The sequence below is a fragment of the Ursus arctos genome, unplaced genomic scaffold (genome assembly GCF_023065955.2).
Source record: "Ursus arctos isolate Adak ecotype North America unplaced genomic scaffold, UrsArc2.0 scaffold_8, whole genome shotgun sequence".
NCBI classification, from domain to species: domain Eukaryota; kingdom Metazoa; phylum Chordata; class Mammalia; order Carnivora; family Ursidae; genus Ursus; species Ursus arctos.
In genome coordinates this window covers 50850996-50866975 of record NW_026623100.1, presented here as the reverse complement: position 1 = coordinate 50866975, position 15980 = coordinate 50850996, and the positions used below count along the sequence as shown (strand labels likewise).

The 15980-nt window shown below is 51.2% G+C and overlaps 2 protein-coding genes across 13 annotated transcripts in view; both read left to right on the top strand.

Moving 5' to 3' along the window:
• Positions 1-6224, top strand: part of ACOXL (acyl-CoA oxidase like) — a 330346-nt gene extending 324122 nt beyond the window's left edge. The window contains exon 19 of the mRNA XM_057309096.1: positions 5341-6224. Coding sequence (XP_057165079.1) covers positions 5341-5541 — 201 coding nt within the window. The 3' untranslated portion in view covers positions 5542-6224. The remainder of the gene's footprint in view (positions 1-5340) is intronic.
• A 2548-nt stretch (positions 6225-8772) lies between these two features.
• The window catches only part of BCL2L11 (BCL2 like 11), a 45945-nt gene continuing 38737 nt past the window's right edge, over positions 8773-15980 (top strand). For 2 of the 12 annotated variants that reach the window (XM_048222749.2, XM_048222750.2), the window contains exons 1-3: positions 8773-8864; positions 11508-11644; positions 11813-11902. In XM_048222749.2, coding sequence (XP_048078706.1) covers positions 11521-11644; positions 11813-11902 — 214 coding nt within the window. In that variant the 5' untranslated portion in view covers positions 8773-8864; positions 11508-11520. The other 10 variants (XM_057309095.1, XM_026480301.4, XM_057309094.1 and 7 more) reach the window with 9 other exon arrangements.

The window sequence follows — 15980 nt, the reverse complement described above, 5'->3', positions numbered from 1 at the left end:
GACTCTGGTGAGGTCTGACCAGGCCCCATCCATTTCTCTCTTCTAATGGGGCAGGAGAACCTAAACATTTACAAGACTTGGAATCCCCAGTTGCAAATATTTTCTGCCTTTTCCCCCCATCCTTGACACTTTGATGTTACTTAGTATTTTCGTTGGAAGCTAAAGCCCCTTGTGGAGATGATGAAGGCATGACAGGTGGTTATAAGGCAAGTCCTGGTGATGTGCCTTCTAAACCGGATTAGGAAAGTGGGGTGGATGGTGGATTGCAGTGAGACTTCCAGCCTGCCATTCAAATTCTCTCCCAGATACCCCACCGACTGGACAGTCATTGGCTTTATAAACTACTCTTCTACTACTGAAATTCTCTTTCAGTGAAGCCTATCAGTGAGCCACACCTCACTGTTAACTGTTTTAATTGTGCAATTACAGAATTGTCCTCAGATAATTAAGAGGATAGAAGTATAGCGGAAGATGACCCTCCCCCTGCTCGCGAACGGCAATTTGAATTTTAAAAGGAAGATACCTGTTTCAGTTACCTATTGCTGTATAACATATCAGCCTAAAACTTAGTGGCACAAAAAAGCAATTGTTTATTTCTTACAATTCTGTGGGTAGGCAATCCGGGTCATTCTTTGGCTAGTGCTTGGTAGGATCACTCCTGGGGTTGCAGTCATTTGAGTTCAAAAGGACTAGGGAGTCCTAGATGGCCTCACTCACATATGTGAAGTAAGCCTGGCTGCAGACCACGTGGTCCTTCTCCACATGGCCTTGGGCATCCTCCAGCGGGCTAGACCTGCACAGCAAGTGGTCTCAGGGTCCCAGGAAGCAAGAGTGGACATTGCAAGGTTTCTTGTGACCTAAGCTCTGGAACTCACACAGGGTCACTTTTTCCAGATCGGTGACCTCTCCACCTCACCACTTTCTCCACATTGGTGAGACCTTGGGCAGGTCAAGACCAGTCACAAGGCAGCCCAGATTCAAGAGATGGAGAAAAAGACTCACCACAATGTCCAAGCAAGAAAGGGGCTAATTGAGGGACATGTCAAGTTGGGGTACGGGATTTGACACAGAGAACAGCAGGAGGTCCCTTGGTGCTGGGAACCGAGGTGGGGAACAAGGGAAAAGTCAGAAAAACCTTCTGCACAGGGTCTTAGGAATAGCTGGGGTGTGGCTGCAAATTCACTGGACGCCTCACACCTGGAGCATCTATTGTACATTTAACACCAACACAAGGAAAAGCAGGTTTTGTTGAGAAGTCTGTAAAGCTTCGGTACTGCCCGTTCTAGACCAGCCTAGTTTCCCAGCTGGAATAAGGATAATGCTGAGATGGTCAAAAGGGAAAGAAAAAGAGAGAACCTACAGCAACTAGGTGGGGGTGGGGAAGCCAAATTGATGTTATACATTTCCCCCCGAAAATCCACATATTAACCTGTCCACCCACCGTCCCCCAAGTGTCGAGTGCGTCCACTTTCTTCCAAGTAGATATTCTCAAATCCACTCCCTGGATCGTTCTAGTGGATCTTATGTCCTTATTATTTTTAGAGCAATACTGCCCATGCTTTGGGTCTGTCATTTAAAATCTTTCTGTAAGAATTTATAACTTCGTTTGTGCTCTTTTATTTTTAAAGGACACCTATTCATTGGTGTTTCCTCAAAAGCTGGTGAGTTTTCTTTGTAAAGAGAGGGGTGGGCTTGGGATGCTCTGTCCAGCAGTTGGGTCACATGCTGGCAGAACAGGGTGGGAGGGCGAGGGGCAGGCTACAACATGCGCCGTTTTTGTGCTCATATTATGGGGGTGTGTGTTTGGTCATACAACTAAACTTAATAGTACAGGCATACATTGTTCTATTGTGCTTCATAGATATGGCATTTTTTACAAATTGAAAGTTTGTGACAACTCAAAGCAAGTCTATCAATGCCATTTTTTCCAACAGCATTTTCTCACTTTGTGTCTCTGAGTCACATTTTGGTAATTCTCGCAATATTTCATATTTTTTCATCATTATTATATTTGTTATGGTGGTCTGTGATCAGTGAGTATGACCAGCTGAAAGCTCAAATGATGGTTAGCATTTTTTAGCAACAATTTTTTAATTAATTTATGTACATTGCTTTTGAGACATAATGCCAACACACGTTTAACAGACTACTCTGTCGGTTAGAATGGCAAAAATAGACAAGGCAAGAAACAACAATTGTTGGAGAGGATGTGGAGAAAGGGGATCCCTCCTACATTGTTGGTGGGAATGCAAGTTGGTACAGCCACTCTGGAAAACAGTGTGGAGGTCCCTTAAAAAGTTAAAAATTGAGCTACCCTATGATCCAGCCATTGCACTACTGGGTGTTTACCCCAAAGATACAGATGTAGTGAAGAGAAGGGCCATATGCACCCCAATGTTCATAGCAGCAATGTCCACAATAGCTAAATCGTGGAAGGAGCCGAGATGCCCTTCAACAGATGACTGGATTAAGAAGTTGTGGTCCATGTATACATTGGAATATTACTCAGCCATCAGAAAGAACGAGTCCTCAACATTTGCTGCAACATGGACGGCACTGGAGGAGATAATGCTAAGTGAAATAAGTCAAGCAGAGAAAGACAACTATCATATGATTTCTCTCATCTATGGAACATAAGAACTAGGATGATCGGTACGGGAAGAAAGGGATAAAGAAAGGGGGGGTAATCAGAAGGGGGAATGAAGCATGAGAGACTATGGACTATGAGAAACAAACTGAGGGCCTCAGAGGGGAGGGGGGCGGGGGGATGGGATAGACCGGTGATGGGTAGTAAGGAGGGCACGTATTGCATGGTGCACTGGGTGTTATACACAACTAATGAATCATCGAGCCTTACATCGAAAACCGGGGATGTACTGTATGGTGACTAACATAATATAATAAAAAATCATTAAAAAAAACAAAACAAAAAACAAAACAGACTACTCTGCCGTGTACACATAACTTTTGTACGCACTGGGAAACCAAACCAAACAACTCCTTTGACTCGTTTTATTGCAATATTTGCTTCATAGCCACGGTCTGGAACCGAACCTGCAATATCCTTACTACCTGTGCTTTGCTTCATCCTATGGGGCTCCCTGGTAATAAAAAAAAAAATACTGTATATATAATAATAAATGCTATGGTAGCTGCCTAGGTTTATTTTGTAGTAAGAGGATCCTATTTGTAAAAAGTCTTTAAAATCCTTCAACATCGTCTCCTTGATACTGGAGGCCTGTGTGCATCACGAAACCTCCCATGCCCAGCACAATCTGTACCATAGGATAGGACTCCCGTATGTACTTTATAAGTGAAAGACAATAAAAATAGTGACCATTCTCACAGGCAGAGGTGAGAGAATACCTGGAATCAGAGTCAAACTTGTTATGTATAAGGAGTGTGGCCTGATCCTTGGATCTGGACACTAATCGGCCTGTTGCGGCCTGTGACAAATGGAGTAAGCAAGGAGGATTTGAGACAGCATCAGAATTTTAGGCTTACAACGAATCTTAGCAGTCAACACACAGCCTTCCCCTCCCATGAATCATTCCTCTTTACAGCGTCATTGAAGGGGTCACTCCCTGAGTTTCCTTACAAGTAAGGAAACCCTCCTCTTCTTCTGTCATTGGGTCCTTTTTAAAAATCTACTTTATTCTTATTTTTGAAGTTGTAAAAATACTGAACAGAAATCTGCCCCCTGCAAATTGCTATCTCTGGGTGCTTATTCTGTGTTTGGACAGACCAAACCCATACTCTCTTCCATGTAACACTCATTCAAATAACTGAGTCTCCGCCGTTGTTGAACATATGACAAAACTGGTTGAGTTTCGTGATGCAAACCTAAAGGGAAAGTTATCTTGAATAATGAAATTACAATATGGAGAAGGTTTAAGGGCTTGTACACCATCTCATGGTTTTGAAGTGTGTGGTTAAAGGCCTTGAGAGTTGACAGATTAGTCAGGGATTTGTCAAGAGTATTAATTACAAACTTTGAAATCTTGGTCAGTGAAAGTTCATCATAGTGCATCTTGCAAATATGATCAAAGTCTTTTCACTACTGATTTTATGATGCTTAACCACAGTATGTAAAGAATGAAGGTTTTCATTAGAAATTACTGATGTAATAGAGCACATTTAGAGGAAGATGTATTGTTAGGCTATTAAAATTCATGCTCTTCTCCTAACCTACCCCAGCCCTTGTTTTGAGGACACCCCCCCCCCGTTGTCTCTGAATACCTGAAATGGCATTTTTGGCTACTTTAAAGGAACCTTGCTCTTTACAGTTTTGGTGTAGTTCAGTAACTACGACCACCATGAGGGCAGCAAAGGTGGGGCTGTTGTAAGTGATGTTTTTAAAACCACAAAAATAAACCACGAAAACCTGGGGGCTAAGGTGATTCGGTGAGTGAAAGAAATCTATGGCTGGCTGAAAACTTGAAAAATAAAGTGTGCAGCCAGTTATGGGAAAGGAAAGCCGTCTCTCTGTCTTGTCGTTGTTGAGTTTTAGAAAAACTAAATCTATTATTTTTGGTAGCTTTTTTTTCCCTGGGAATAAAAAAATGCACTGGCACCTAAACCATGGAAAATGAAATTGAAATACACCCCATGCAGCTCCTCCAAAATCACTAGCTTACTTTTTCCCCACCCTTCTGCTGAGATGTCTTATCTCTGCCTTCCAATGGTTATCAGTATACAGGAGGGTATCTGTCAGGTTCCTTGGTGTTCTAACTGCAGGTTGATTTCCGGCAGCAGCCAGGTGGAAGGTGCACAGAGGTGCCCATGCTTGGTCCCGGGATCCCCAGGTCCACTGTGCGTGCGTTTCAGGAACCGTGGCCTGCTGCCAACCGGAGGTGGGAAGGCGCTGGTCTGGAGAGAACCGGGGCATGTCAACACTGGTTCACCTGTCTGATGCTCTTCCTGTTCAGTTGCCTCTGCACGCCAGAGGGTGGCACCCCAGGCACTCCAGAGATGGAGAGGAGGCAAACGATGGGGACCAGAGGAGAGGGGAGGGCAGGGCCGGCAAGGGGAATGTTGGTACGTTTTCAGACCTTGGTCCTGAGATTCCCAACAAATTTGGAGCCGGCCCCCAACGCTGTTTGGAAGAAACAGGCTTCTGCCAGACAGGTGTCACAAGTTTAGGAATTTCTAAGATGATAAGGTATGTGAAGGTTATTCATGACCAACGGCCTCTACCATCCTGAGTCCCTGGAAATCCAAGGGAAACTAGTTTCCCCAGTGGCTACCTGTGGGGTGCTTGGGAGTTGGCGCAAAGCCAATGGCACCCCACGCTGTAAGTGAGCCAACATCTGACCTGTCACTTTGCGTTGTGTTTTGCAGTTGCTGGATTTGTGCGACTCGGTGAAGGATGATGCCCTGAGGGTGATCTCTGCTTTTAACATTCCACACACCTCCCTCCACGCACCGATCGCAGGAATCACCAATGCGCAGGCCGCCTGGGCCTTCTATCCCGCACCGCTGCAACCCAAGCCCCGAGAAGGGGCGCGCTTTCAGCCGCCTAAGCTGGAAGCCAAGTTATAGCGGGCGTGGTGCGAAGGGTGGTGGCTCGCTCGCAGCTGCCACGACACTAGCTTTTCTGACGCCTGGAACTGGGGCCAAGGCCGGCCTGGCATGCGCTGGGCCCCGGCCCTCGGGGATTTGGGTAGCAAAGCAGGGTACCCACTGAGGCTGGCGAGGTGCGCTATGGGCCGTTGGGAAATAGAGCCAGGCGGCAGCCGGGAACACGGGGCTTTATTATGTAACCCCGCCGGCCGTCAGCAACCTATCCCTGCTTCCGCGCCGGATCTCCTGAAAACTGCACTCCCCTGCGAACGCGCCCCACACCCGGGTGCCACCAAAGGTCTCCCGCTGTCAGCGGTGACTCAGATTTACAGTGATTTTGGAAAACACATTGGTGCTGCGTGGGAAAAAAAAAATCAAAGCATAAAAATCAAACACTCGCGGGCGAAGTTTCAGTTCAGCAAGGGATGCTTTTCCAGTGAATCAGATCCCCTCGGGGTCTTAGAGGAACGCACAGACTGGGAAAGGGGAGTGTGCGCCTGGAGTTTCGCTCTCGGCAGAGCGCAAACCCCGGCTTGCCCTCCCAGGCAGGCGGCTTCCGGACCGTAAGACAAGGCGCGGAAAATATTTTTACCATATGAAATTGTAATCTGTTCTTTAGAGGAGCATAGATAACAAAGTTTAATAAAGACATTAATTGATGGGAAGGCGCTCGGGCTACTTGCCGAGGATGGGGAGGCGGGCTGGGGCAGTACACTGCATTAAGTTCATTTTGGAGCTCGGAGAGACCACACCGGCAGCGCCTGCGGTCCGGGCGAGGGCCGTAGATTTCCCACCCTGTTTCTCAGATCAGACCCCGATTGCCCCACTTCATTTCTGCTCCTTTGTCTCAGCCCCAGCCATCCTTCCTTACTCCCTCGCCACATCTCGTGGCAGAGGCAGAAGCAAGCATAGTTCTGCTCCTGTTCGCAAGGGCGACCTCCAGGACCGGGGCAGAGACTCAACGCCCACCTGCCTTTCCCACACTGCCCCTTTTCTGGGCTGTGGCCCGGTTTCCAGAGGACCTCGGACCCTGCTGGAGAGGGCGGGAAGGGCTAGAGGTCATCCGGCGCGGAGAGCTCTGCCAAGCTCCCCCAGCACAGTCTAGGTTGCAAGACTCCGAGCCGACCTCCTCCTTGTGCCCCAAAATAAGAGTGCTTAAGCGGTTGCTTTCCCTGACGCCTTTGTTTTTTAAAGTGTTCACAGGGTCGCTAAAGCAGACGACGCGGGGGCGGTGGAGCTGTACAGGACCAGATGACAACTACTAGGGCTTGCTTCTGCGTCGTTCTTTTCCTGTCCCTGTCTGCATCGCCCAACCCCACGGAGAGCTCGGAGCACTCGGGCGGGTTTGGGGCTCCCAGCCGGCGCAGTTCTGTTGTTCCACCCCGCCCCGGGTGCTACGCCGGGCGGCTAAGGCTTAGAGTTCGCCCGTGGCCGCCACCTGAGGTCGAGGGCAGCCGCTCCAAGCCACCGTGAGGGTAGAAATCCGGCCTCTGCGTCCACTCCGCCGCGTTCACGCCCTTGTCCTCTCCCTCCTGCAACGAAATCCCGGGGAAGAACCCGGCGTGCGTCCTTGAGTCCCCCCCAGGAACCCCTGGCCTCATACACTTAGCTCCCGACTCGCAAGAGGATGCGCTGAGAACTGTTCAACCAGGGGCTGTGCTGTCTTCCCGACGTTCCATACCCGCTTATGAAGCATAAAACACTGACCGAGGTGGCCAGCAGCGAGACAACGCCTCGCTGATTTGCTCCTCTGCAACTGAGGACCCTTCCTTCTTGGTTGGGGGGGGAGGGGCGTTAGGGGATCCTTAAATTGGGTTTCTTTATTCTATTTAACCAGCTCTCCCCCGTGGCAGAATGTTCCATCTCCCGACCGACCTTGCCCCGATTCCCGGGCCGCGGCTGTCTCCTCGCCGGGGGGAGCGCAGGAAGGGTAAAGGTGGGGACTCAGGACCCACATTAGGAGAACAGATGACGGTGCGGACCCAGAGGAGTACCCGTCCCCCGGGCAGGAGTGGGAGTGGGGCCGCGGGCACCAAGGAGAAAGGCGGTGGGGGCACGCAGGGAGAAGGGGTTGGGAGTGCTTCGCTCCCCACACCGCTCGCAATACGCGCCACCTTCATTGGCCTCAGCGCGCCTCCCGCGCTGTTCTCTGAAAGCCTAACCAATCCCTAGGATCCCGACCCAGCGGAGGTACCATCCTCTCTCCCACCTGAAGGCCGAGATTCCTCTGGGTCTTCTTTTTTTTTTTTCTTAAAAGGATTTTTTTCGAGTTCTTTTTTCATTTCCCTATTTTACCTGCTCTGCACGCTGTCCCTTCCTGCCTCGAACCGGGGCTGCGGAACAGACACCTCCGGGGATCCACTGCTTGCCTTTTTCTCCACTCTCCCCACTAAGGGCTCTGCCTCTAACCGGAGGTTCGGCGCGGGAGAAAAGCTAGATGGCCCTGCCAGGCGCCTAAGACTACCGCGTGAGGCGAGGAAGATGAGCAGCCCTGCACATCGGGGTCTCACCCAGTATGTGGGTGAGAGGAGAGCTCCGAGGCTCGCTGCCCAACCTTGCACCCGTGCGTTCTTGAGGATCAACCTATTCCCCGCGCCTGCCTCAGAGCGGCTGAGAAATTCCCGAAGCCAATCAAGGGCTCAGGGGCGCCTCCTGAGGCTTTCCGCAGGCGGCGGCGGCCCTGCCTGGTTCAGTGTGCCCGGAGCGCCCCCTCTGTTCCACGCGCACGCAGTGGACCCTGCTGGCTGTGGGAGAGGCAAGGGTACACTTTGGGGAGGGCGGATGGGTGCGCACAAGCCACCAGCAGCAGTAGTCACTCCAGTAAACACGCTCGGCTGGGGCAAGGCTGGCAGCGTGCGCGGGGGAACCCGGCCGGGCCACCCCCGCCTTTACCTGTTGGAGCCTGAAAGCGCCAGCGGCTGCGGCTGCGGCGCGGCGGGGCGGGGCGGGGCGGGGCGTGCTTGCCCGCGCGCCGGGGCGGGACTTAAAGGGGGCGGAGCTCGCGGTGATTGGGTGAGGGGCCTCGGCCGCCAGTCTGAGCTGAGCTGCAGGGCTGTGCAGGTTTCACTTCGCTCGGCGCAGCCTCCAAGTCTTGGTCTTGTGAAAGCGCTGCGTCCTGCGTCGCCGCCGCCACCGCTGCCACCGGATTCTCACAGTCACCCTGCGCGCGCCAGCCCAACTGCGGCCAGCATCGCCGCGGGCTGCTCGCTTCGCCCCACTCCCGCCGCCACCCCCTCGGCAACCTTTCCCTGGCCCTCGTCCCCCCAATGTCTGACTCTGACTCTCGGACTGAGAAACGCAAGGTAAATACCTCCGAATCCCCGGGAGCGGGCTAAGTGCGGACGGAAGAGAAGCGCCGGAGCCAGTTCGGCTCCACCTCCTGCTCCCTTCTCGAGCACGTGCAGGCAAGAGATGCACGTACCCGTCCCACTTGTCGCTGGGCGGGAGGCAACGATCAGGCGGGTTGGGTTCCCTCCCCACGCAAGTCCAGTTTGGTGAGGGGTCGTCCGTGTAAAGGCCACCGGCACTTGGCCAAGTGCGGCTCGGGCCGGGATTCCGCGCGAGGGAGTGGAGAAGCTTCTCAGGGTCAGCTGGGAAATTGAACGCGTGCTCTGTGCGCTGTCCCGGGAGCTGCGGCCCCGCTCTGCGATACTGGGGTGCGCGGCCGGCCGGCAGGTCTCGCCGCCCTGTCCTGGAGACCCCCAAGTAGCGGCCGCGCGGTATGGGCTATTCTGGCGGCTTGGCTTTTCTCGGGTGCCCGGGCCCGTTGCGAAGGATTTGCGGAACTTAGGTGGTTATTTAACTGACGAGACTCGGCTTTTCCTTGTACCCATTCAGGCCGAGGTTTCGGGGCAGCTGCTGAGTTCGCTGTCTCGGAGGTGTCGGTGGCCCTGCCGGGTCTGCGGGTGCGCTGCAGACGATACCAACCGCACGATCCATAGACAGCGAGAAACCGAGGGCCTCCTCCGACTGCCGGGGCCACGCGGTGGACGAGCCTCGGGCAGCAGAACCTGCTCCATCCGTGGGGCCGGGCTGTCGTAGACACTCGGGCACCCCGACTCCCTCGCAGTGCTGGCGGGCGGCGCGGTGCCCTCGGGGGCCTGTTACTCGGTGTTCGTGCTAGTAGTGGAAGACCCGTCGGCCGCGGGGGACGGGGGTGGGGATGTGTTCGTTGTCTGCGGCGGTCACGGTTGCGCGCAGATATGCGTGTCCGTGGCCAGTGGTGGCCGCTTAGATTCGGAGCGTGTCCGCGGCGCACGGGGAGAAAAAGGGAAGAATCTGTGGAGGAAGGTGGGTCCTGCAGCTAAGGGAAGGGACGGCCTTTGGGGTCTCCTGCACAGCCGGCCTGGCCGGGGGTCGGCGGCCAGCAGCAAGGACTGGAGTCTGAGGACGGCAGAAAGAGCGAGACTCCTGCTTTGTCTCCAGGTGACCGGCCACTTGGGGCGGCGGGAGCCGCCAAGGCTCGCGCGCCGTCCGGGCCGGGACAGAGGCGGGGCGGGCAGGGGGAGCCGGGACAGCTCGGGTCCGCGAGACTCCCGCCGCGGTCGCGGCCGCGGCCGCCTTCGGAGGCGAGTTTGTCAACAATCGCCTCGCCTTTGGCGGCCTGACCCGTAGGCGCCGCCCCCGCCGGCGGCGGCTATTGGCTGTGGCGCGGAGCGACCGCGCGCGGGCCAATTGGGAGCGCGGGCACCCGGCGCCAGCGGCGCGGGGAGGTCGGCGGTGCCGGCGGCGGCGGGCGCAGTGCGCGAGGGGAGGAGCGGGAGGAGGCGGAGGATGTTCCCGGCGGCGGCGGCCGGGGCAGCGCGGGCCAGAGGCGCGGCGCGCGGAGCCCTCGGCTGCCCGGCGGAGCGCGGCGGCGGGCGGGCGGCCAGTGGCCGGCTCTGCGCTGCCCCGGGGGCTCTGAACGCGAGTCCCGGGCATTGTCTCCTGCGCTCCCTTCGTGCTGACGGTCAGGGGGCTCCGGGTCGGCGAAGGACGCGGGCGGGACGCCGCGGGGCCCGGGCCCGGACGCGACGATCGGAAAGGAAGGGGCGGACGTGAGTTTCGGCCTGATTGCCTTCACAGGGGAGGGTCAGTGGGGTGAAGGAGCCTTGCGCCCCGGTGTCGCCTAGCGTGTGGAGTTACTTGGGGACTTTGCAGGGGGCGCCCGGGGACGGCTTTGGGGGACCCCCCCATTTGGAGGTGTTCATCTCACAGTGTGGGTGCATTCGAAGTTCTGTCGGGTTCGGTGCGGCGCGCTGCCCCCTGCGGGAGGAGGGGCGCCCGGGCTGTGAGCGGGAGGGACCGCGGGCGGGGAGGGACCGCGGGCGGGGAGCGCCCGAGCCCGGCCGAGCCGCGCTCCGAGTTACAAACTCTATTGTGACGCACTTACTACGACTGACGGCCCTTGCCAAACCTTCCCCAGACTTGCTGCCCTCAGCACTTTCGGCAGAACAATGGGGCCGGAGTGGGGAACGCGGCCAGCCGCCTGCAATCGCTGCATCTGCGCCCGCTCCTGTGCTCCAGCGCAGTATCTGATCCCGGGAAGTCAGAGCCCGCTGGGAGTTTCCGACTTCTTCAAGTCGGCTCTGAGCAAAGAGCACATGCGAATAGACTTAACACAAGATGCTTCTCCTAAAAACTTTGTGCGTGCGTGTGTGTGTGTGTGTGTGTGTGTGTTACAGCACCAGTTTCACACTGACGCTGTAATTGTGTTTTGTTTGGTGGCAGAAAGTTTAGTCCCACCCCCTCAGCTCCCCCCACGCAAAGATAGAGGTACCTTTGTTACTTGAGGTGTGTTTTTATTCTTCTTTGGAAGATCGTTAGAGAAATATATGAACTAACGACTTAATGTTAAAGTATTTGGTATTCTAAAAATTGTGAAGGAGTCAGCGAAAGTTGGCTAAATTTAGTTGTTCTAATTATTATTTTGCTTAAGATAATCTTAGTCTTTATTTTACTTGCAGAAAAAAAGACCAAATGGCAAAGCAACCTTCAGATGTAAGTTCTGAGTGTGACAGAGAAGGTGGACAACTGCAGCCTGCTGAGAGGCCTCCTCAGCTCAGGCCTGGGGCCCCTACCTCTCTACAGACAGAGCAGCAAGGTAATCCTGAAGGCGAAGGGGACCGCTGCCCCCAAGGCAGCCCTCAGGGCCCGCTGGCCCCACCAGCCAGCCCAGGCCCTTTTGCTACCAGATCCCCGCTTTTCATCTTTGTGAGAAGATCCTCCCTGCTGTCTCGATCCTCCAGTGGGTATTTCTCTTTTGACACAGACAGGAGCCCGGCACCCATGAGTTGTGACAAATCAACACAAACCCCAAGTCCTCCTTGCCAGGCCTTCAACCATTATCTCAGTGCAATGGGTAAGCAATGCCTGGGTAAGAGGTAGTTAATGTGTGGTGGTTTGAATATCTGTTTAAAGGCTGTGTGTAGCATTTAAACTAAACTCCCTTTTAGAATCCTTTTACTGATTTAGTCCATGTTTTGATGGGAATGGAGGATGTGTCAAAGAAGACATCAAACCAACATTATTTTTTTTACATTACCAAGTTTTGTGGCAGCAATAAAATGTACCTCGTATAGGCCTGTCGAGTAGTGAAGCTGGAATATTTGCTGCCTGTCTTCATTTAAGCGTATACGTTGTTCTTACTACTAAGACTTACTTATCAATGACGCAGTGTTTGAAGGGGACTCAGTCAAATACAGCAAATAGCTTAAAAACATAACCAGATGTATGAAGAAAGATGAGACGAGTTAATCATTTTCAAAAATGACATTTTTAGAAAGTGATTTGGTTCATCAGGGCAGTACCAATAGAGAACCAGAAAAATGGGTTGTTTTCTACCCAAATTCTTTTGGGGCTGATTTTTTCTTTCCTCGGAGGTTTTGGATATGGTACTAAAAAGATTAGATTGTGGGGTTTTATTTCATGGATTAAAGACAGTTTTAGGGTCTGAACCAGGAAAACCTGACAGTGCAATCAGTGAGGCAGCTGACCTGGGTGGGGACTGTGGCAGATTGGGGAACGTTTGCACTTTCTACTTTAGGACTGCCCCCGAGCTGTGGCTTTGTGGTCTCAGAGTGGTAAGTTTTCCTATAGTACAGTGCAAGATAACCCAGGAGTACAGATTTTGGTGTCAAAGATTCCAGCATCAAAGATGTTTCAACACTGACAATTAATTTAGAACTTTGAAAGCACTGTGCAAGCCATATAAAAACATCTGCTGGCTAGATTTGACCCTTGAGCTCCCAGCATGTGACTTTGAGCATGTTCAGTTCTGGTGACCTCGGTAAGGGAGTAAGTCTGTGTTAATTCAAATCACTGGTCCCCACTAATGGGAAATATCTTGGTCAGGATTCACCAGAGTCGTACTTAGCATTTAGACAGATAAGCTCTTCCTTCCTGCATTAATGACATATAAATAAGGTGGCAGCATTTTTCTTTAAGGACCCAGCGTAGATTCCCTTACAGCGTAGCTCACACTTTTGCCAAAGGCTAACTAAAACGGAGTTCTCAGGCTAGATACTTGCCTGCTGGAACACAGTGACAAATCTTGTATTTGCAGATACTGTGGGGCTCTGTCTCTTAACCTTCATAGAGGTGCGGGTCTGTCCCCATGTTACAGAGGTAGAACCTCAGAGGGTTGGTCACTTGTCAGGTTGGGCATACCTGGGAAATAGCAGGCAGGGATGGTAGAAACACCAGTAGCTATGCATGTTGACAAGGTGTCTTCTGCTAAAAACTGAGATAGGCTTTATTAGGATCCCTCCTTAGGGAAAGGAGCTCGAAGTTTTATTGCCACTATTTCTTTAGTTGTTACTACCCTCCTGAGTTCATTTAAACCTTAGAAGTTGGTGCTTGCAAATGTTTTTCTGCCCACTGAAAGTACTCCCGAGTATGCGAACCTACAGCATTCTTTCTTACTCAGTGAGGGAACAGGGCTTTAAGGTGTATATTTTTATTTATTTTTTTTTTAAGATTTTATTTATTTATTCGACAGAGAGAGAGACAGCCAGCGAGAGAGGGAACACAAGCAGGGGGAGTGGGAGAGGAAGAGCAGGCTCATAGCAGAAGAGCCTGATGTGGGGCTCGATCCCATAACGCCGGGATCACGCCCTGAGCCGAAGGCAGACGCTTAACCGCTGTGCCACCCAGGCGCCCCAAAGGTGTATATTTTTAAAAACCTATGTATTTTAAGGATCCTTTGGAAGCCTTACAGTTTTTCCCTGCAGACCTATGAATCTGCCTCTGCAGGGGGTGGCTTAATGCGCAGACATGGTTTCTCTTTTCTTCTTAATCAGGAATAGTGGGTGACATCTTATTTTTTTTTTCTATGTATGGTGACATACTATTTAGCGAGCTCATTATAAGGTAATCACCGTTACTCAAAATGACAGATGTAAAGCTTTAGAGATCATAATCTAAGTTATTAAGCAAAGTTATGTTTATACCTGTGAAGTCAAGTCATGGATCCCGGGGTGTAACTTTATAGTAGTGACTACATTCCAGTAGATTGGCGTGATAACTGAGACTTTAATGCACAGGATTAAATGATAAGGTGTAAGGAGTTTGCCTGAAGTTAGTGCACCAAGGTAAGTTTTCAGGATTAAGTTCTGGGGAGATTTGTTGGTTAGGGTGGAGATTGAATGGGGGACTGGAGAAGAGTTAGTCAGATATGAGTTTTATTAAACTGTAGAATAAAATTGACAGCTGTTGTAGTTTTAACTTTGGTTCCTGGTTATTCTCCTCATAGTTCCGTGCCTAAAGACCACTGAAATATGCCGAGTCGATGAATTTTGGTTCTCTTCTCTTTCTAGTCATGTTTAGTGTTCCTCACTCAACCATATCCGTGAAGATCTTCAATGAAGCTTTTGATAATTTATTGCAAAATCCATTTTTCACAAAGAAGTCTTTATGATTGGTTTTAGCCAGGGCAACACAAATGTGAGGTTATGAAGAGGTGCTCTTTCGCCCGGGGCTTCTGCGCCCTCACCCACAGAATAGTTTCTGCTCAGCGAGTTGGGATAGATAGCAGTGAGTCTTGTAGTTCTGTTCTTGCACCTTTGTTCTAATGAGAAAGTAAAGTCTTGTCTGGGTTGTCCATCAAGTAGATGTTTATACTAGAAATGCCTTCATATTTTCCGCCATATCCCCTATTTTTCTGGATATGTTCAAACAATACTATACTTTTCCATGAGAAACAGTGCGTGTTTTTGTTGTTGTTCTTTTCACTTTTACCGACCTAATTTTAGTCTCCTTATCCCCTGGGTGGATTAACTTGACAAATGCCCTCTCAGTGAATAACTGATTATTGTAGTCAGAATCGTTGACGGACGTGTAGGTTTCTGAGTGCCTTTTCTGGTGAGTGTGCTTATGCCGTATGTGTTTTTAATACAAATCGTACTGAATTCTGCACAGATTCATACGTCGAAGGTATGCTTACTGCAGTTGGAACTAAGAGTTGAGAAAGGGCAGAATGTGCTAGTGCATGTTGCGAGTAGGGTGAAAGCTAGTTAATTAACAGCTTCCACGTGTCAGATGACTTAAACTTTATTTTTGTTCCCTGGAATGTCAGAGTTCATGGGTAGGAGTTGTTGTTCTTGGTATTCCTCCACATCTGGGCGCACTCCTCTCGGAGCTGGCAATTGTCTGACCCACCTTTTAGATGGTGAGCCCTCTGAGGAGGGGCACGACGTCCTGGAAATATCCGAATGAGGGCCTGACAAAGAGGAGACACTCAGGAGACGTTCAGAGTTTCGGTCTTGCCCGTCATTCTTTCGTAGAGCCAACGAAGGACAAAGAAGATTTCAAAAAAAAAAGTCTGGTAGCAAGAAAAAGACCCTATGCGCCACCCCACCCCCCCCCAAAATATTTTTAGTTATTTGGATCTGACTAGTAAGGTTCGTCATGTCGGGGTGACGGGTGAGGTCTAGCTCCGCACGAGCCCAGTAGGGAAGCCACAGGTGAGTACTCCAAACGGAGGTGTGCTTGGTAGTGGCCGTTCACACTGGAGTTTGAAGACTTAGTACGTAAAAAAGAATGTAAAATATCTCCGTCATTTTCATATTAATGATACATGGGGATATTTTGAATATACTGGGTTAAATAAAAAACATTTTTTATTGCAGTAAAAAAAAGTCCTAAAACTTCACCATCTTAACCATTTCTTTTTTTTTTTTTTTTTTAAGATTTTATTTATTTATTTATTTGACAGAGATAGAGACAGCCAGCGAGAGAGGGAACACAAGCAGGGGGAGTGGGAGAGGAAGAAGCAGGCTCCCAGCAGAGGAGCCTGATGTGGGGCTCAATCCCAGGACTCTGGGATCACGCCCTGAGCCGAAGGCAGATGCTTAACCTCTGTGCCACCCAGGCGCCCCCATCTTAACCATTTCTAAGTGAACTCTTTAGTGGTGTTAAGTATATTCACAGAGTTGTGCACC